Source organism: Jaculus jaculus, chromosome 4 (genome assembly GCF_020740685.1).
Source record: "Jaculus jaculus isolate mJacJac1 chromosome 4, mJacJac1.mat.Y.cur, whole genome shotgun sequence".
NCBI lineage: Eukaryota > Metazoa > Chordata > Mammalia > Rodentia > Dipodidae > Jaculus > Jaculus jaculus.
The window spans coordinates 50,687,338-50,708,464 of record NC_059105.1 but is presented as its reverse complement, the minus strand read 5'-3'; the positions used below and the strand labels follow the sequence as shown (position 1 = coordinate 50,708,464).

The 21,127-nt window shown below is 37.3% G+C and overlaps 1 protein-coding gene across 1 annotated transcript in view; it reads left to right on the top strand.

The window, feature by feature from the left end:
* Positions 1–7,840, top strand: part of Col3a1 (collagen type III alpha 1 chain) — a 38,776-nt gene extending 30,936 nt beyond the window's left edge. The window contains exons 40-51 of the mRNA XM_004660266.3: positions 22–129; positions 1,025–1,132; positions 1,815–1,868; positions 1,954–2,061; positions 2,528–2,581; positions 3,240–3,347; positions 3,620–3,673; positions 3,783–3,890; positions 4,571–4,865; positions 5,743–5,930; positions 6,262–6,504; positions 7,426–7,840. Of these exons, the coding sequence (XP_004660323.2) occupies positions 22–129; positions 1,025–1,132; positions 1,815–1,868; positions 1,954–2,061; positions 2,528–2,581; positions 3,240–3,347; positions 3,620–3,673; positions 3,783–3,890; positions 4,571–4,865; positions 5,743–5,930; positions 6,262–6,504; positions 7,426–7,572 (1,575 nt within the window). The 3' untranslated portion in view covers positions 7,573–7,840. The remainder of the gene's footprint in view (positions 1–21; positions 130–1,024; positions 1,133–1,814; positions 1,869–1,953; positions 2,062–2,527; positions 2,582–3,239; positions 3,348–3,619; positions 3,674–3,782; positions 3,891–4,570; positions 4,866–5,742; positions 5,931–6,261; positions 6,505–7,425) is intronic.
* Positions 7,841–21,127: the final 13,287 nt, after the last annotated feature.

Here is a 21,127-nt window from a genome sequence, read left to right as displayed (position 1 = left end):
GGCTTTGTTATCTCATAACAGGGATCTCCAGGCCCACTGGGAATTGCAGGGATTACTGGAGCACGAGGTCTTGCAGGACCACCAGGCATGCCAGGTCCAAGAGGAAGCCCTGGCCCCCAAGGCATCAAGGTGGGTATAGCTACTGTTTACTGGATTACTGCTTTCTTTCATAACATTCCAGAGATTTCTGCACCATACCAAGTATGAAAAGGTTACCTGTCATAAGTGCAAATTACCAGAGATGACATTTTTGGTACTTCCAGGTTGGCAGAAATAAATTTTTATTAAATCATTCCAAATCACACAACCAAAATCACAGCCAAACTTTGAATATATATATACACACAGACTGATGTCACAGAAAAATAATCTTGCTCTCTTTAGCATGTTGATTAGGAAATTTGTGAGCATTGTTTGGTTTGCTGACAATCAGTCTTAATGGGGCAATGATGATCTTAGCTAATAAATCTAAAACAGACTTAGCTGATGCCAATATCCCATCCTCTCAAGTCATTATATACTCCTGATTTTCTTTCATTAGTATTACTACATGGTCTACTGCTTAGGATATTAAATATTCATTCAATAAATAATTCAAATTTTTTATGAGGGTTCAGGTTATAACACTTTGAGCTCTGTGTTCAAAAGACATAGGGAAATAATGACATCAAATTAAATTTAAAATTAATTGTACTCAATTTATGTAACATGTCTAGATAGCATGAATTCTTCAGATAGAGATAAATATTCAATAGATACCATAAAACATCATAAAATAAACATCTTTATTTTTTCTTACAATGCTCTTATCTTTTTATATACATCTTATCAGAATTTGTTCTGATGACCCCTCTACTTATTCCAAATCCCGACCAAGCAGGAAAATCAAGAACCCTTGCTATTGCCAATCATAACACATGGAGGGCATAATTTTCAGAAATTGACTAAAATTTCCCTGATTAATAAAAATATGCTAAGATCACATTCATTGATTTAAAAATGGCTTTTATTCCTTCACACACAGGGTGAAAGTGGAAAACCAGGAGCTAGTGGACATAATGGAGAACGAGGTCCTCCTGGGCCCCAAGGTCTTCCTGGTCTGGCTGGTGCAGCTGGTGAACCTGGAAGAGATGTAAGTAGCAATGCTTAGGCACTGTTCAACTAGCCAGGTAAAATCTAACCAGTTGAGCATTAATATCTAAGTACTCATATATGACCAATGTAGCCAAGCTCTCCTTCAGTCCCTAATAACTATATTTCTCTTATAATTTACAATAGTTTTATAGACTTATGGCCAAGAAACAATCATTAAAAGAGGAAATACAATCTCTAGCTAAATTAAGGAATAAAATAGCAGAACCTAAATTACATTGTTTTTAGTATTCTTGCATAAAATGTTCTGTAATTACTTGCCATTAGATTTTCTGATATATTTCTAAATTAATATTGTTTTACATTAATAATTGTATATAATGTGGACTGATTTTAAAAAGCTCATCTGTACGTAGATTTCCATTAGTAGTTTAGATCCAAGTTTCTCAAAAATTATATTTCAGTTCCCTGCAAGTAACTTAATCACTTCTCATCCTACCTTTTGAAATTTTAGCCAAAACTGATGTAATATATATCTGTTCCAGAATAGCAGTTTTTCAAAGAAAAGAATCTCCTTTGTATTCTGTATTATTTCGGGACCACAAGAACCACTTCCATCCCTACTGGGGACATTATTGTCCTGTTAAGAATGAAAGTCTTGTATAATATCTGGATAATTTTCAAGAAGATATTTGATTTCTTTTCTCCTTTTCCTTTACAAGGGAAACCCTGGATCAGATGGCCTACCTGGCCGAGATGGATCTCCTGGTGGCAAGGTATAACAAGCCCACATACTGGAAGCAAGTGCAATTAAATCAGGTGATCATCACACTCATGTGGGATCTGTGAATTTGTTCTTAGGGTGATCGTGGTGAAAATGGCTCTCCTGGTGCCCCTGGTGCTCCTGGCCATCCAGGCCCACCTGGTCCTGTGGGTCCAGCTGGAAAAAGTGGTGACAGAGGAGAAACTGTGAGTTCTTGTGTGCACCTTCTCTCCTTCCTTGACAACTTCCCTCAGTAAAGAGATTTGGGGGTTGGGGATGAAGAATGGATGTCACATCTGCTATCAAAATGTCCACATTCATTTGTGCTATAGTTTATACACTAGTCATTCCTTGCAAAATGTTCTAATATGAATATATATGGAGTTCCTGACAATAATCAGTAAGATATGTATTGCTAAAATCTGTTAGTAAGAACAAGGACTGCTATGTGCTGAGTGAAGTACTGGAATTGTTTCCCCACTTTTCTGCTTATACCTCCCTGTAAAGGCAGAAGTGGGAAAAACTTCAAAGGATAAAACAATATTAGCTTCCAGTAATAGTATGCATACTACAATCCTACTGCAATGCAACTATTGAGTTCTTAACACAAAATTGTACAGATGACCATAAGAATGCCATGTGTAACTACTCATTTGTCTGTTTGCATCTTAGGGCCCTTCTGGTCCTACTGGTCCTCCAGGTCCTGCTGGTTCCCGTGGAGCCCCTGTAAGTCTTGACTTTTTGCTTTGTTTATAAACTCATTTCACAGAATAAGAAATATTTTATTACCTGACATACTCAGAAAATGGCTGAGATTACAAAACACAAAATTATGGAATGTATGGAAACATTCCTTTTTTCATGAAAGAGAGAGAAGGAGAATTGGCATGCCTGGGCCTCCAGCCACTGTAATTGAACTCCAGGTGCATGTGCCACCGTGTGTGTGTGTGTGTGTGTGTGTGTGTGTGTGTGTGTGTGTGTGCGCGCGCGAGCGCGCGTGTGTTACCTTCCGTGCTTATGTGGCCTTGTACATTTGGCTTACATGGAACATGGAGAGTCAAACATGGGTCCTTAGGCTTTGTAGCCAAGTGCCTTAGCTACTAAGCCATCTCTCCAGTCCTTAAAATTTCCTTTTATGAAACAGAAATATTTAGTTCTGAATATTCCATATAGCCATGGATATTGACATTAATTGTTCCATGTAATTAGACATACAAGTTTAAGGCATGTAGAAAAGCAACCTTCAATTGTTACATGTTTGAAGCATTTATGGATGGGGAGTCCTAACTAACTGATTGCTATCGAATAGATTTACTATTATTAATTCTGATTGTCCCAATATGTGTGTTTATAAATGACCTTAATCTGAAATGTATTTCTAAAGGGTCCCCAAGGTCCACGTGGTGACAAAGGTGAAACTGGAGAACGTGGTTCTAATGGCATAAAAGGTCATCGAGGGTTCCCTGGCAATCCTGGTCCCCCAGGTTCTCCAGTAAGTGCATCTCTACTATTATAACTCTCTTTCATTGTGTTTTAAGTTGATACATGAAGAAGACCATAGAGACTCAGAATGATGTTGCATCTCTGAGAGTGGTAAAAGAGATGAGACAAAAAGTCAAGATGATTTGAAATAGAAGTTGGGTGCCAAATAGAAAGTAAATATATATATATATCCTAATGATCACTGCTTGACTAATCTTACATGTCTACTTTCCTGAGCCTTGGCAACATCTTTACTGAGCTAAATCCTTCCTTGCTTTCCAGGGTGCCGCAGGCCACCAGGGTGCAGTTGGTAGTCCAGGACCTGCAGGTCCCAGAGTAAGTACCATAGAAATGCATGGGGAGGTACACATTTCTAAAGTGTCTGCCCTGCAGGCAAATATTCTGAATATATTCTAGCATTGTAATATCATGGTGATTTGTTAAGGGACCCGTTGGACCTCATGGACCTCCTGGCAAAGATGGAACAAGTGGACACCCAGGTCCCATTGGACCCCCAGGGCCTCGTGGTAACAGAGGTGAAAGAGGATCTGAGGTAAGATATCATGTGTATGTGTATTTCATTTGTGATAATGCAAAATTTTAGAAATGATGAAGTATTTTTAAACTGGGATCCAAGTTAAGTATATTTTAATCATTTAATTTGGAAAATGAACAGTGATCTATCAGTATTCATGACACATTAAGTACCACAATAGCAACATGGAGAGAAAAACTTCCTTATAATTTGATAACTATTATAGCCAAATAATGGCATCTACTCAGTTAACCAAATGAATCATGCCAGGGTTGATTTCAGACTTGAGAGCTCACAATTAAAATAAATTTAACCATTTTGTGTAAGGCATTTTTACTGCCCAAGTCAACTCCATGATTCCTATTTTGTTGCTGATAATATCATTCCTAATACACTACTGCCCTACACCAACACAGTAAACGAAATAAAAGCTATTGTATATGCAAGCCTCCCATGCGATAATCACAATAATAATAAGTCACTAGACCCCAAATCATTTTTTCTTCTTACATAGTAGAATAATGTGTTTCTTGGGAACAAATTATGTTTATTATAAATTGATAATCATGACTAAAAGGCATTCACATTTTTATTAAAATAATTATGGCACAATATATAGATTTCCTGCTCTAGTGCCATAGTGTCTCAGTGGAAACTGAACAGCAACACTTCAAAGATTCTTGTTTTCACCACCTCAGGGCTCCCCAGGCCACCCAGGACAACCTGGCCCTCCCGGACCCCCTGGTGCTCCTGGCCCATGCTGCGGTGGTGGGGCTGCAGCCATTGCTGGGGTTGGAGGTGAAAAGTCTGCAGGTTTTGCACCATATTATGGAGATGAACCAATGGATTTCAAAATCAACACTGAAGAAATTATGTCTTCACTCAAGTCTGTTAATGGACAAATAGAAAGCATCATCAGTCCTGATGGCTCCCGCAAAAACCCTGCTCGGAACTGCCGAGACCTCAAGTTCTGCCATCCTGAACTCAAGAGTGGTAGGTTTATTAACACTTATGTCTGCAGGATGATATGAAATCTGCTTATATTAGAAAAAACTTTCACTGTGAATGGAAAACATTTTGTAACCAATATAACACTTACATTTAGGATTGAAAATGCTTGACATTAAAAGAAAAACAAAGTCTTTGACGGAGTTTTTAAAAACTAATGTAGGTAACTTCAAAATATTGTAAGTATAGGAAGATTTAAGAATAGCGTAGCAGAAATAATAGTACATATCATAGTTTGGTGTGTTTCTAAATACCATACCAGAAATTAAGTGGTATGAGTGAGAATGTGTCATATATTATTTTGTCCCCAGGCTTAAATATACACATTTTACTAATGTACTATTTATGTTTTAAAATTTATTTAAAAAAGCTAATTATTAAAGTTTTAAAAATTAGAAGTAACAATTAAAGCTTTCAGTGTACTATGTATAATTAAACAGGATATGATAATAGTGTAGGGTTTTCATTCTAAAACACAAAAGACCTTGGGCTTCAAAATATGGTCACATAAGCCAATGAATAGCTCAAACTCATTTTTGGACATTTCCTGAAAAGTAAGCATTGATTATCTTTATATATATTTGCATAAATCTGGGTTAGACTGTCAATTTAATAAACAGAAAAGATTAATATAAATATGATCAATTAAATGTTCATACTATTAGGCAAAGGCAAGGAATTATGTTTTATTTCAGTGCTCTTACAGTTATAGGTAGTATATTCAGTCAATAAATGTCAAACATGTGCCATATATAAAATTTAAACATATTATCAAGTGACAAAGCAAAACCATTCCAGTCAAAGTTTCATTTCTGAATTTAATAAACAAATTCTTATTTTCTTGTTTTTTGTGACCTCTCAGGAGAATATTGGGTTGATCCTAACCAAGGTTGCAAGATGGATGCTATAAAAGTATTCTGTAATATGGAAACTGGAGAAACATGCATAAATGCCAGTCCTCTGAATGTTCCACGGAAGAACTGGTGGACAGATTCTGGTACAGAGAAGAAATATGTTTGGTTTGGAGAGTCTATGAATGGTGGCTTTCAGGTAAGAAAGGATATAACTTTTAAATTAAGCCACCCCTACTTACCTGGCAGTTCTGTTCCTCCTATCTGTCCATCACACAGATAAGTGGGCAAAAAGATGAGTTCTAGTCCTTAATGTATTCAGGTGAATATTCTTTCATAACTTACCCCTCAAAAAGATAAGCTATAAGAAATTACCTTACTTATATTAAAAATCCTTTCTTTAACTTCAATAGACCTTTTCTTAGGCACACAACACAATATGACCATATAAAATCTACATGAAAATCTATATTGTAATGTCCACATTAATACTACATGGAGTTTTTGCATGAAGTTTGTTTTTATTACAGTTCAGCTATGGCAACCCTGACCTTCCTGAAGATGTCTTGGACGTACAGTTGGCATACCTCCGACTTCTCTCCAGTAGAGCCTCTCAGAACATCACATACCACTGCAAGAATAGCATTGCCTACATGGATCAGGCCACTGGGAATGTAAAGAAAGCTCTCAGGTTGATGGGATCCAATGAAGGAGAATTCAAGGCTGAAGGAAATAGCAAATTCACTTACACAGTCTTGGAAGATGGTTGCACTGTAAGTAATATCACTTTTCCAAACATAAGCCATTCATAATGTACTCAGCATACCTACTTTAATCATGTAAAGCATTTTAAAAATAAAAGGACTGAGTGTGGTGGCATACGCCTTTAATCCCAGCACTCAGGAGGTAGCAGTAGAAGGATTGCTTTGAGTTCAAGGCCACCCTGAGACTCCATAGTGAATTCCAGGCCAGCCTGGGCTAGAGTGAAACCCTCCCTCAAAAAAACAAAATACTACTACAAATAATAATAATATTTTAAAAAATCTAAAATAATCAAACAAAAGCTGTCATTTAGCAACAATGGTATATTATCTACTTATTCGTTCTAAAGAATGCTAAATATTTAAAAAAAATTGAATAGCCCTTCTTAACTTCCAGAGGGAAAACTAGTGAAATGAAACAATTGAAATTTAAATTCATAAAGATAATATAAGGTAATGGGATGGTTACTAGACATTCTGCATAATATTCATTATATAAATTTATTATAAAATGTCTATTTAAAAGTTAAAGGATAATTTCAAATCAATTCTTTATTACCATTATTTATGTATAAAAGGATAACTCAGTTCTAATGTTAGCCAAATCCACTGTGGGTGACCTGCCCACTATTTAGTAAACCAACTGTAAGCCCAATGATGACCAAACCAGAGTTCCTGAGAATGGAATAACCTGTGGCAGTCTCCCTTTTGGTTAGTTCTCAAGTCCCACCAGGCATTTGATTAGGAATATTGCTTATCAATTGCATGATTTGTAACTTGAAATAAAGCAGAAATCATATGTGCAAAAGATGCTACAGCACATGAAATACTCCTTTAGAGTAGAAGATCATCTAATTCGATTAGTCAAGAAAATTATCTGAGTAATTGTGATGTCACTATCTTTTACTTATTTTTTTACTCTTTTCTCCACAGAAACACACTGGGGAATGGAGCAAAACAGTCTTTGAATACCGAACACGCAAGGCCATGAGACTTCCGATCATAGATATTGCACCCTATGATATTGGTGGTCCTGATCAAGAATTTGGTGTGGACATTGGCCCTGTTTGCTTTTTATAAACCAAACTCTATCTGAAACTCCAACCAAAGGAATTCACATTCATGTGTACTTCTTGTTCTAATCTTGTCAACCAGTACAAGTGATCAACTAAATTCCAGTTATTTATTTCCAACAGTTTTGGAAAAAGCATAATTCGACAAAAAGAATACCTTTTTTGCTCTTCCACCTGTTACAGTTCAAATCCTTTTGTTTTATTTTTTTACCAATTCCAATTTCAAAATGTCTCAATGGTGCTATAATAAATAAACTTCAACACTCTTACAATAACACTGTGTTACATTCTTTGAACCCTAACGCTTCTGTAGGGCAATGACTATGCTCACCAATAAAGGAAATTCTTTCTTTCTGAAATGGTCAAACATGAAATGAGAAATGACCTCCCTGTTTCAACTACCTCAACTGGTCAGAAACATAAATTCTATGAGTCCTAGAAGACTACACAATTTTTATAAGTTGGCAAAACTGAATAAATTTTTCTGATTAGTATTCTAGGATACTGGTAAATATAGAGACAATAGAGTGTAGTTCAAAGAATTCAAAGATTCTTCAATCCACAATTATTTAGTCTTAGGTTTCAACTGCTTTTAAAGGTGCATCTCTCTGTTCTTGTCATTGCTGGTGAAGAATCCAGATAGTTGGAAAGGATTGAAAGACACGTGTTATGGTGCTAATATATTTTCACTTTTAGAATTTTAGATCAAATTGTTGACCTGAATTTAAACCATGATGAACAATATCTTTTCCCATGTTCTGTCAGAAAATCAACTGGCATATTACAAAGTTTCCTCTCCTGTCATCCTGTAAAAATCAGCAAAAACAAAAGGATGGGGCTGTTTTTGTCACAATAACATGGAGAATGTTTAAATCTTTTTTCTTTTGTAAGCTTGTATGTGGTTATTGATCTTTTTTTCTTACAGACACCCATAATAAAATATCATAATGAAACATTCCTGGTTCTTATTACTTCTCACAGATATAACAATCTGTTTACATGCAAAAAGTATAGAGATTTTCTAGAAAATTAGTACAAATTCTAACTTTTTAGCTCAGCAATTCAATGGTTAAAGAATATGGAATCATGTGTTCAGAAAAAGATAATGGTCAATAGTGAATATGGCATATTTCTGTATCATACTGGAATCCTTGGAACATATTTAAAATAAATTTGCTTTTTATTTGGTATGAAAGGGCTGACCACTGTAAATGGTACTATAGAAAATCGGCATGTCCCCAAAGTGGGAGTAATCAGGGAGGAAGATGCAAGTAACTTATTAAACAGTAAGATAAGCCCAGAAAAACACATTTATATTAAGAACAATTAACAAGTACCAGATGGCTTTACCTACTTGTGGAATCTAACAATGTAAAAATCCACAGAACAGTAAAATAGAGGTTATCAAGGGCTATGGGTAATTTGTGTTGGGACATGTTGCTCAAAGGACATAAAATATTCCATACCAAGAAAAAGGTTTTTAAAAATCTATTGTATAACATAGTGAGGACAGTTAAAAATATGTTGAAAGCTTGAAAATTACAGAGAATAGGTTGTAAATGTTACCACAAAAAATAAGTTTGTGAGCAAATACATATGTTAATCAGCTCAATTTTCAGTTCTACAGTATATGTATTTCAAAACATCATGTTACATATGACAGATGAATAGAAATTTTCTCTATTAAAAATAGACAGCTTTTAAAAAAAATATTCAAATAATTAAAAGATTAGGCCCCTTTACCTATGTTTGCTAGATAAGTGCTCTACCACTAAGTGATGTCCCCAGCCATCTAATTACTTTTTATTTTGAGACAGGCTGTCACTAACTATTCAGGCTGGTCTTGAGCTCATTACTAGCCCAGATTTACCTTCAACTTGTTATCCTCCCATGTCAGCTGCCTGGGTAGCTAGGATTACAAACCTACACCACAGGGCCAGGCTGAATTAGGCATTTTCTTCCATCTCTATACACTGCCTCATTGCCTACTCAGCCACTTCTCTACATCAATTTCTAAAATGCTTTTTTTGTAAGATTTTTTTTTAATTTATATTTTCAAAGACAGAAAGAGAATGAGAATGGGCATGCCAGGAGCACTAGCCAAATGAACTCCAGATACATGTGCCACCACACGCATCTGGCTTATGTGGGACCTAGAGAATTGAACCTGGGTCCTTAGGCTACACAGGCATGCACCTTAACTGCTAAGCCAGCTCTCTAGCCCTACATCAATTTTTTTTTTTATCATTTTAATATATTAGTTAGCACATGTAAAAATAGTATGGTCTTGGAGACAATGTGTATGTGGGGTGTGTGTGTGTGTGTGTGTGTGTGTGTGTGTGTGTGTATATATATATATGTAATTAGAAATTTACTCACTTTATATGGCTAAGATAGACATTATTTTCAAACTGAATATTTCAATCACCCAAATAAACTATTTAACTGTGTTGCTGTTAGCTTCTTCATGTTGCTGGCAGAAAGGACCCAACAAAGAGCAGCTTTTAAAAGGAAAGGGTTTATTTTGCCTTGTGAATTTGAGGAGAAGCTCCATGATGGCAGGGGAAAACAATGGCGAAAGAAGAGAGTGGCTGGACATTATATCCTGACCAAGAATAGGTGGACAACAGCAGCAGAAGAGCATGCCCAACACTGGCAAGGGGAAGCTGACTATAACACCCATAGGCCCTTACTCAAAAGTACACTCCCTCCAAGAGGATTCAATTCCCAAATTCACACCGGCTGAGGTCCTATTATTCGGAACACATAAGTTTATGGGTGATACCTGAATCAAACCACCACATTTCACCCCTGGCCCCCATAAACTGATAGCCATACATGATGTAAAATGTAATGTATTAAACCCAATTTTTAAAGTCCCCATAGTTTTCATAAATCCCAGTAATGTTCAAACATCCCCATAGTCCAAGGTCTTTTATCTGAGCCATTAAACAAAACAAAACAATAAAACCTATAATGGCACAGAATAAACACACTGCAAATGATTGGGCTTAGAAAAAAAAATTCAACCAATACAAGATTTAAAATGAATAGGGGAAACATCAAACTCTGTACCTCCAAGTCTGACAACTCTAATCAGTGGCAAGTCTTCAAGAACCTTAACTCCAATGAGTGACAAAGAGTCTCAGGGTTTGCAATTCCACACCCCCGCTAGGCTACTCACACTTCCAGAAAACTTCACCCAGTGCTGGCAGCTCTCCTCTGCAGCCATCACATAGCCCTGGCCTGTCCACTGGGTCTCCACTGAAACCCATGGTCTATCCACATGGCTCTATGGGCCTCCAAGCATGTAATCCAATAAGCCAGCTTCACACTGCCCATGGCCATTTCCAAGAAACAAAACCACATTGCAAATTCAGTGACCCTCTCTTTCGTGAATTTGTTATACTTCATAATACCAGGTGGGCTACCAATTTGTTAATCCAGGGGGAATAAAACAGACTTTGAAGAATAGGGCACTCCTTCAGCATTCAGTCCCCTTGTAAAGAGTCTACATTCTTCTTGTTGTCCCAATGCAGATCAACTGGCCCACTCTAATGGTTGTAATCTGACAAACAGTTGCAGCTGAATGGGCAGCAGTTTTGGCCCAAACTTTTTTCTGTGCCTTATACTTCTGCTCTCATCAGTCCATTTCTACAAAATGGAACCCTACACAAGTTTTCAGGACATGGGCACAACAGCAAGCCTCTCATAAAAATGCTTTATGCTCAGTCCAGATATAACTCTTTTTTCACCTTATAAGCCAAATCTCACATTCCATAGTTCTTACTGCATCCAGGTTTTTCAACTCTAACCAGAATAGTCCAACAAGCTGTACTTACAACACTGCAAGGAGTCTCTTAGGCCAAGGTTTCAAATCCTTCCACATCCATCTCTTAAATCAACTCCAAAAGGTTAAAAGCCACACAGTCAGATTTCTAGAAGCAATGGCACCACTTCTCATTACCAGTTTTACTGTTGGAGTTAGCTTCTTTGTGTTGCTGGCAGAAAATACCCAAGAGCAGCTTGTGGAAGGAAAGGGTTTATTTTGGCTTACAATCTCAAGGGAAAGCTTCACAATGGCAGTAGAAAATGCTGACATGAGCAGAAGGTGGACATCACCTCCTGGCCAATATCAGGTGGACAACAGCAACAGGAGAGTGTGCCAAAAACTGGCAAGGGGAAACTGGCTATAACACCCATAAGCCCGCCCCTAACAATACACTGCCTCCAGGAAGCTTTAACTCCAAAATTGCCAACATCCAAGGACCTAGCCTTCAGAATACATAAGCTTATGGGGAACACCTGAACCAAAGCACCACACAGCGCATGCAGATCTCATAATAACACCCATTATTAGTTCAGCATGGTGGCCCTGCCTATCAGCTACACAGGAGGCTGAAACAGGAGGACCATAAGTTCACAGCTAGCAAAAGGTCCATATGAGTTCAAGATTATCCTAGGAATTATAGCAAGACTCTAGCCTTGTGTTCAATCCCCAGTAACAGAGAGAGAGGGAAACATCATATTACATAATTAAGAACTCAAGAAAAGTCTAAAGAAAATTCTACCAGTCAAACATCAACTAAGAGATAACTAGTGCTAACAGACTCTTGATATATTATGCCAAACATATTTGATTTCCACATTTACTATATAATTAATATATCCTAAACATGACTGTCATATAAATTATATATGCATGGTAATTATGCATATATGCACATTAGTGAAAGGTAAGTGCAAGAGTATGAATTTAAAAATAAAATATTTTGGAGTTTTATTTTAAAGAGAAGTACATGAAATATACCATTCTGCCTTCTTTATTTGTAATCATATATAATGGATGATACTTCACATTGCTATATGAAGTTTAACACATTATGTGTTACTGATACTTCATATTCAGTTTAATGCAAATTGTGTGTGGTGGGGGAGGGTAGTAGACCACAGGAGCCATGATGCAAAGGGTCTTAATAGTAGGAGGAAAAGATTTACGCAGAAATAGGGGTGATAAAAGAAGAAGGTGGTGAAAGGATGAATCAAACTAAGGATATGTAAATAAGCCATATGAAAACTGGTGGTTTGAGTTAGATATCTCCCATAGAGTTGTGTGGTTTGAATTATTGCCTCCCACCTGGTGGCAATTTGGAAGGTAGACTTTTGTTCGTGAAAGGGTTGGGCTTAGGAGTATTATAGCCAGTTTTCCCCTTGACAGAATTTAAATCATTCACTTGTATACTTTTCCCAGCTTCTATGACAAAAAGTAATGTTCAGCCTCTATCATCCTTTCACTGCCATGATGAAATTTGCTCTTGAGACTGTAAGCCAAAATAAATGCTTTTCTCCTATCAGCTGTTTTTGGTGAGGTAGTATAATAGTCAGCTCCACATTGCTGTGATAAACTTCCAAATTAGACATGGTTTATGGAAGGGATTTATTTGAAGCTTACAGATCCAGGAGAAGTTCCACTGACATCAGAAGAAACTTGACCACTTTACACAGATCCAAGACACAACCACCAAGGAGCACCACATGCAATAACAAAGCCAATAGCCAAAACAGCAGGGAACCCCAGCAGAGCTCAAGAACTCTGCATATCTTTAGGCTGGAATTCAAATCCACCCTCAGTAACTCCAGCTAAATCCAGGATCTATCCTCAATGACACCTTCCCAGCCTGGAGACTGGAGATGAGTTTATTAATAAAAACACCTGAGTCTACTGGGGACATACATTCAAAATACCATAGGTGGTTTCTTCCAGAAATGTGCCACTAACTGCAATATAGACCCACTAGTAGATAAGCTAACTAAAATATAATTTATAAAAGTATTTGAATGAAGGTTCCCTACATGTGGTGATAAAGCTGCTCTCAGAGACCATAGTTTATTCATCATAAATTCAGTGTGATGGATGAGATACCTCCCCATGAGTTGATGCTCAAGGAGGTTACAGAAACCCTTACAACAGTGTAAGTTATTGCCATTGATCTAGGTTACCCACAAAATTAAATGGTAAGTCCTTATTGCTGAATGCACAACACATTTGAGCTGCAGGACATAGAGAAAATGAGCTGAAACTGGAAGTTTCCTCCATTTTGGCTATCTTATCTTTCTTTGTACCCAAAGATGCTACACAAGCTCTTGGAGAGAAAAACCATCAAAAGTTCTACCCATGGGCTGGAGAGATGGCTCAATAGCTAAGGCACTTGCCTGAGAAGTCTAAGGACCCAGGTTCAATTCCCCATGCCCCACATAAAGCCAGATACACATGATGGAGCATGCATCTGGAGATTATATGCAGTGGCTAGAGGCCCTGGTGTGACAATTCTTTCTATTGCCCTGTGTGTGTCTCTCTGTCTGGTCTCTCTCTGTGTTTGTAAATGAATAAATAAATAAAAATATTTTTAAAAGTCCTACCCAACTGTGGACTGTATATTCCACAATTGACCTGCCAGGAAATATGTGCTTGATGGTGCAATAGTGGTATGAATGGTATGAGAGGGAGCAACTGCTTTCTGACTAGTATTGAGACCCACTCCACTGGAGGGATTTTATGTCTGGTACTGTAAACCTGGACAAAGCCTATGGCTAGGGACATAGATAATAGGAGGGAACCTACTACCATGGTTATGGTAAATGGACAGGATGTCAAGCTATCTTATAAATATCTATATTTGTTCCCATAGATAAGTAATACTTGAAACTGTGATCATAGATATTCCTTATGTCAAAGTGATACAAGGCACTAGTTTTTGTGTTGCCATCAAAATTGCTGAAAATAAGTAACTACTATGATCTCAATATTAAACATGACATCTAAACTACACCATCCATGGTTGATTGGACCTTGTAGAAGAGGGAACTAAAGAATAAAAGAGAGGTAAACCTGGTACCAGCATAAGGGTGAAGGAGATAGACATGGAGAATACTCAACTCCCACCAAACCAGATATCCAGAGACACAGAGCATACCAAGACCTCATCACTGAAGCAGACCTAAAATGAAAGCAGCATGACTCAGGGAAATTCTCGTAAGAGGGGTGGAAAGAATGTTAGAGCCACACATTGGGTCATTATGCACAGAGACATTGCCTCTTACCCATAACTGATGGCTAACCCTTCAATGCATATCTCATATTCCCCAACAAGGAGGGTCCCTGTGGAGGGGGGAGGGCAGCAAGGAGGCTAACGATGATACCAACATGACTGTATACACTGTGTACATTACTAATAAAAAAAAAAACCATGCAACACAAAAAGAATATAAGAAAGTGGATGGAGAGATTGCTGAGTGGTTAAGGTGCTTGCTGCAAAGCCCAAAGACCTGGGTGCGATTCCCCAGTACCCATATAGAGCCAGATACACAGCACTGCAGGTATCTGGAGTTTGCAATGGTGGATGTCCTGACACACCCATTCTCTGGGTATATCTTCTTTCTATCTCTCTCTTCTTGCAAATATATAAATAAAAATAGAAAATAAATTTAAAAACAGAATATAAGACAGGAGAATGGGCAGGAAGGCTAGAAATGCTTTCTTCATTACAAGACATGGCTGTCATGAATTCACAGCATCTGTGACTTCCTGCACAAGACTGAGCCTATCAATATATCACAATTCATAGGAGAAGGATATATGAGAGCCCACACCTCCGAGAATAACTAATGGCATCTAATGGTTGTTGGGAGAAGAAGAGTTAGGTTCATCAGTGATGTAGCCATTCCACATGAAGTAACATTCTAACCATGTTCATGTAAATGAGCCTAATTCAACTCAATAGATTAAAAATGGTCTTAAAGTAAGATGGGGGAAAACGACACACTGCTCCTTACACGTCCTGGAGTGGTCACTCTCTCTCAAGAATCCTGTACCAGGATTTCTGGATAAGATGGTGGCAAAGGTACCACGCCAAAGCAGCCTAGGGAGGAAAAAGCCCCCAAAAAGCCTTAGCAAAATACACGCTTTTACTAAAATGTGAAGTGTATAGGAAATTGAAACTGCAGCAGAGAAGTAGGAGAAATCCAGAGCATCCAGAGCCCACACGAGCGGGCAGAAGCAGCTCTGGCAGGTCCATCAATTGCTGCAGCAGTACCGGCACACCCAAAAGCTGTCAGGCTCGGCTTGATCCACAGGAAAAGCCAGGTGAGGGGAGTTTCCACTCACACCGGTGCTCTCTGCAAACTCAAGAAACATGAAGGGAGAGTGTCAGTGAAAAACAGAGGAGCAGATCACAAGGTAGAAGAACATGTGGACCAGCGAGAGAACTAGAACAACATCGGCAGCCTCTCCTCCCCCACTGCTAGTGCCCAGCTCCAGCAAACAGAGCAGCAGTCCAGGGACCTGGCCACAGCAACTTGAACCTACAGGGGGACTCAAGCCAAAGCAGAGGTAACTGCGATTACACAAGGGAAGGAAGGATCTCACCTGGTCACAAGCTGACTTAGAACCCTTAACAGATCATAAATCTTAACCTCCTTGTTGTCAGGATTAAGGGTGTGGGTGGGGGCACCACACACCCTAAGGGACAGTTAGAGGATCAAGTTGTCAAATACCTACTCGTGGATAAATACTCTGAGAGTCTTGAGAGCCACACATAATGTTTAAGCTCCTACCCTGAAGTTATATAACATCAAATTATCTGATAAATCTAATAATACCCAGCTAACTAGAAAATCCAATCCTTAAATAATCCAGGATGCAAAAATATATACATTATAACACAAGAAACACCAAAAATCAAGACAATATAAATCCACCAAACAGTATTAATACATCAGAAATGACCTCCAGTGAGAACGAGTTAGAAGAAATACCTGAGAAAGATTTCAAAAGAATGATTATCAATATGTTCAAAGAAGTCAAAGAAGAAACCAAGGGAATCAAAGAAAACATAGGACACCAATTTAATGAATAAAGAAGTCAATACTAGACATAAATAAGGAAATAGAAATAATAAAGAAAAATCAGTCAGAATTACTAGTAATGAAGAACACAGTTAATGAAATAACAAACTCTGTAGAAAATCTCACCAGTAGAATGGATGAAGGAGAGGACAGAATATCTAAGTTAGAAGATCAGGTGGCAGATCTAATACAGTCCAACAAAGAGAAATACAAACTAATAGAAAAGTATGAGTGGGAATTTCAAGATATTCAGGACACTATGAAAAGATCAAACATAAGAATTCAGGGCAGAGTACAAAGAGAAGAATTTCACTCCAAAGGCATAGTAGGTGTCTTCAACAAAATCATAGAAGAAAATGTCCCCCAAATTGGGAAAGAGGTGCCAATGCAGATATAGGAATCCTTGAGAACAACACCCATACAAAACCTGGAAAAAACCTCTCCTTGCCATATTATAATCAAACTACCAAGCACACACACCAAAGGAAAACTATTGAAAGCAGTCAGAGAGAAAAATCAAGTTACCTACAAAGGCAAGCCTATCAGGATTATAGCAGATTACTTAACACAAACTTTAAAAGCCAGAAGGGCATGGGGTGATGTATTCCAAGTCCTGAAAGATAACAACTGTCAACCAAGGTTACTTTATCTTGCAAAACTATTCATTCAAATAGATGGAGAAATAAGGACATTCCACAACAAAAGCAAGCTAAAGGAGTATTTGAAGACAAAACCAGCTCTACAGAAAATACTTGAAAGAATCCTCCATGCTGAAAAAAAAGAAAAGCACACTTATAAGGAACTGGGAAAAAACAAACAATACTCAAATACTAGTTAACAAAAGAGAGCAAAGGTAAAACCAGAAGAACTACAAAAAATGGCCCAAACGAATACACACCTTTCAATATTATCTCTTAATATCAATGGCCTCAATGCCCCAAACAAAAGGCGTAAGTTCATAGACTAGGTTAAAAAGCAGGATCCCTCAATTTGTTGCCTTCACGAAAACCGTCTTTCTACAAAGCATGGACACTATCTTAGGGTGAAAGGTTGAAAAACGGTGTTTTAAGCAAAAGGACCTAGAAAACAAGCAGGGGTTGCTATCTTAACATCTGACAAGATATACTTCAGTCCAATATTAGTTAAGAAACATAAGCAAGGTTACCATATGTTGACTAAAGGCACCCTCCAACAGGAGGACATTATAATCCTAAAAATATATGCACCTAACATAGGAGTCCCCAAATACATCAAATAAATGCTACTAGAATTAAGGTCACAGATAACACAAAACACAGTGGTAGTTGGTGACTTCAACACTCCACTCTTATCAATTGACAGGTCATCCTGGGAAAAAGTAAACAGAGAGGCATCTGGACTAAATGAGGTCATAGAAGGAATGGAAGTAACTGATATCTATAGGACATATCATCCAAATGCTGCAGAATATACCTTCAGCAGCACATGGAACATTCTCTAAAATAGATCATCTGCTAGGACACAAACCAAATATGAACAAATACAGGAAAATTGAAATAATTCCCTGCATTCTACCTGACCACAATGGAATCAAACTACAAATCAATAGCAAGAAAAGCTATAGAGCATACACAAAATCATGGAAATTAAACAACACACTACTAAATGATGAATGGGCCAATGAAGAAATCAAGAAGGAAATCAAAAAAATTTATAGAGTCAAACAATAATGAGAAAACAACATACCAAAATCTCTGGGGCACAATGAAGGCAGTCATAACAGGTAAATTTACAACTTTAAGTGCCTATATTAAGAAATTTTTAGAAAGGTTGCAAGTAAACGACCTAATGCTTAACCTTAAAGGCTTGGAAAAAGAAGAACAAGGCAAACCAAAATCAGTAGATGGGGAGAAATAACAAAGATTATGGCAGAAATTAATGAAATAGAAACAAACAAAAAAAAAGCAATGCAAAGAATCAATGAAACCAAGAGTTGGTTCTTTGAAAAGATAAACAAGACTGATAAACCCTTAGCAAATCTGATCAAAAGAAAGAGAGAAGACACAAACTAATAAAATTAGAGATGAAAAAGGTAAACATCACAGCAGATGCCAGAGGAATTAAAAAAATCCTAGGGACATACTATAAAAGCATATACTCCACAAAGTATGAAAATCTGAAAGAATGGATGATTTCCTTGATTTATATGACCTACCTAAACTAAATCAAAATGAGATTGATCACTTATATAGACCTATAACAAGCATGGAGATACATACAGTTATCAAAAATCTCCCAACTAAAAAAAGCCCAGGCCCAGATGGATTTACTGCTGAATTTTACCAGACCTTCAGGGAAGAACTAACACTATTGCTTCTTAAGCTTTTCCATAAATTAGAAAAAGAAGGAATCCTACCAAATTCCTTCTATGAAACCAGCATCACCCTGATACCAAAACCAGGCAAAGATAGAACAAAAAAAGAAAATTACAGACCAATCTGCCTCATGAACATAGATGCAAAAATTCCCAACAAATTATTGGCAAACAGAATACAAGAATATATCAGAAAGATCATTCACCCTGACCAAGTAGGCTTTATCCCAGAGATGCAGAGATGGTTCAACATACACAAATCTATAAATGTAATACACTATATAAATGGACTGAAGGACAAAAATCATGTGATCATCTCATTAGATGCAGAGAAAGCATTTGACAAAATCCAACATCCCTTCATGATAAAAGTCCTACAGAGACTGAGAATAGAAGGAACATATCTCAATATAATTAAGGCTGTTTATGACAAGCCTACAGCCAACATATTACTAAATGGGGAAAAACTGGAAGCTTTTCCACTAAAATCAGGAACAAGACAAGGTTGTTCACTGTCCCCACATTTATTTAATATAGTACTGGAACTCTTAGCCATAGCAATAAGGCGAGAGATGCACATAAAAGGGACACAAATTGGAAAGGAAGAAATCAAATTATCATTATTTGCAAAGGACATGATTCTATATATAAAGGACATTAAAGACTACCAGCAAACTGTTAGAGCTGATAAACACCTACAGCCATGTAGCAGGATACAAAATAAATACACAGAAATCAGTAGCATTCCTATATGCTAACAACAAACACAGAGGATGAAATCAGAGAATCCCTCCCATTCACAATTGCATCAAAGAAAATAAAGTACCTTGGAATAAACCTAACCAAGGAAGTAAAGGATCTCTACAATGAAAACTGTAAAACACTCAAATGAGAAATTGCAAGGAATTCAAAGAGAGCTAAGAGAGTTGAGGGAGAGTGAAAAGAAAGAGGACCTTAAAAATCAGCTGGCCACACTAAATGAAAACATGAAATGCAAGGATGATTTCCAAGAATCATCAAGAAAATCAGAAAATGAGGTGAAAAGGGAGCCGGACAAAGCAATGGAAGTGATACATAGGAAAGTAGTAGAAAATGCAAACTTAATTGAACAAGTACAAAACTCGCTAGAGGCTCTCAAGAATAGAGTCAGTGAAGTGGAGGGTAGAAACTCTGATCTGGAAGACAGAATGGAAGAAACACTTTGAGAGTCCAAATATTTCAGTAAGTTTAAAAGTTCCTGAGAACAAAACATGAGGGAATTGTGGGATACACTTAAACGTCTGAATATCAAAATCATTGGAATACCAGAAGGAGAAGAATTTCAGACCAAAGGCATAGAGAACTTATTTAACACAATAATTGAAGAAAACTTCCCCCGCCTCTTAAAAGAAAGGCCCATCAAGATACGAGAAGCAAACAGAACTCCTAACTGACTAGACCAAAGGAGAAACTCCCCAAGACACATTATCATTAAGACTCTAAACATTGACACCAAAGAGAAAATCCTAAAAGCAGCTAGGGAAAAACAGCACACCACTTTCAAAGGAAACCCCATCAGAATTACTTCAGACTTCTCAATGGAAACCCTGAAATCTAGAAGGGCCTGGAATGAAACTCTCCAAATTATAAGAAACTATGGCTTCCAACCCAAACTACTCTACCCGGTAAAAGTCTCCCTTATAATAGATGGTGAAAGGAAATCTTTCCATGACAAAACTCAGCTTTACAATTATATGAACACAAAACCAAACCTACAGAAAGTATTCCAGGAAATTCTCCACAGAGAAGAAACAAATAACCAAACACAAATGCCTACAAGAAGCAGATCACAACAACCAAACCTAGAGTAGATGCAAAAAATTTCAAATTCCATGAAAATACCAACACATCTCTACCACCACAACATGGCAGGGATCAAATCAAATCTCACAGTCATCACCCTAAATATTAATGGCCTTAATTCACCCACCAAGAGACACAAGCTAACAGGATGGATCAAAATTTAGACCCATCAATCTGCTACCTTCAAGAAACCCAACTTACCACTAAAGACAGAAACCTCCTCAGGGTGAAAGGGTGGAAAACAATATTCCAAGCAAATGGCAATAAGAAACAAGCAGGTGTAGCTATATTAATATCAGATAAAATTGACTTCAAACCAAAAACAATCAAAAAAGACAAAGAAGGCTACTTCCTACTTATCAAGGGAACAATCCATCAAGAGGATATTACAATCATAAATCTGTATGCACCAAACCCAGGGGCATCACAGTTCATAAAACAAAACCTACTTGACAATAAAACA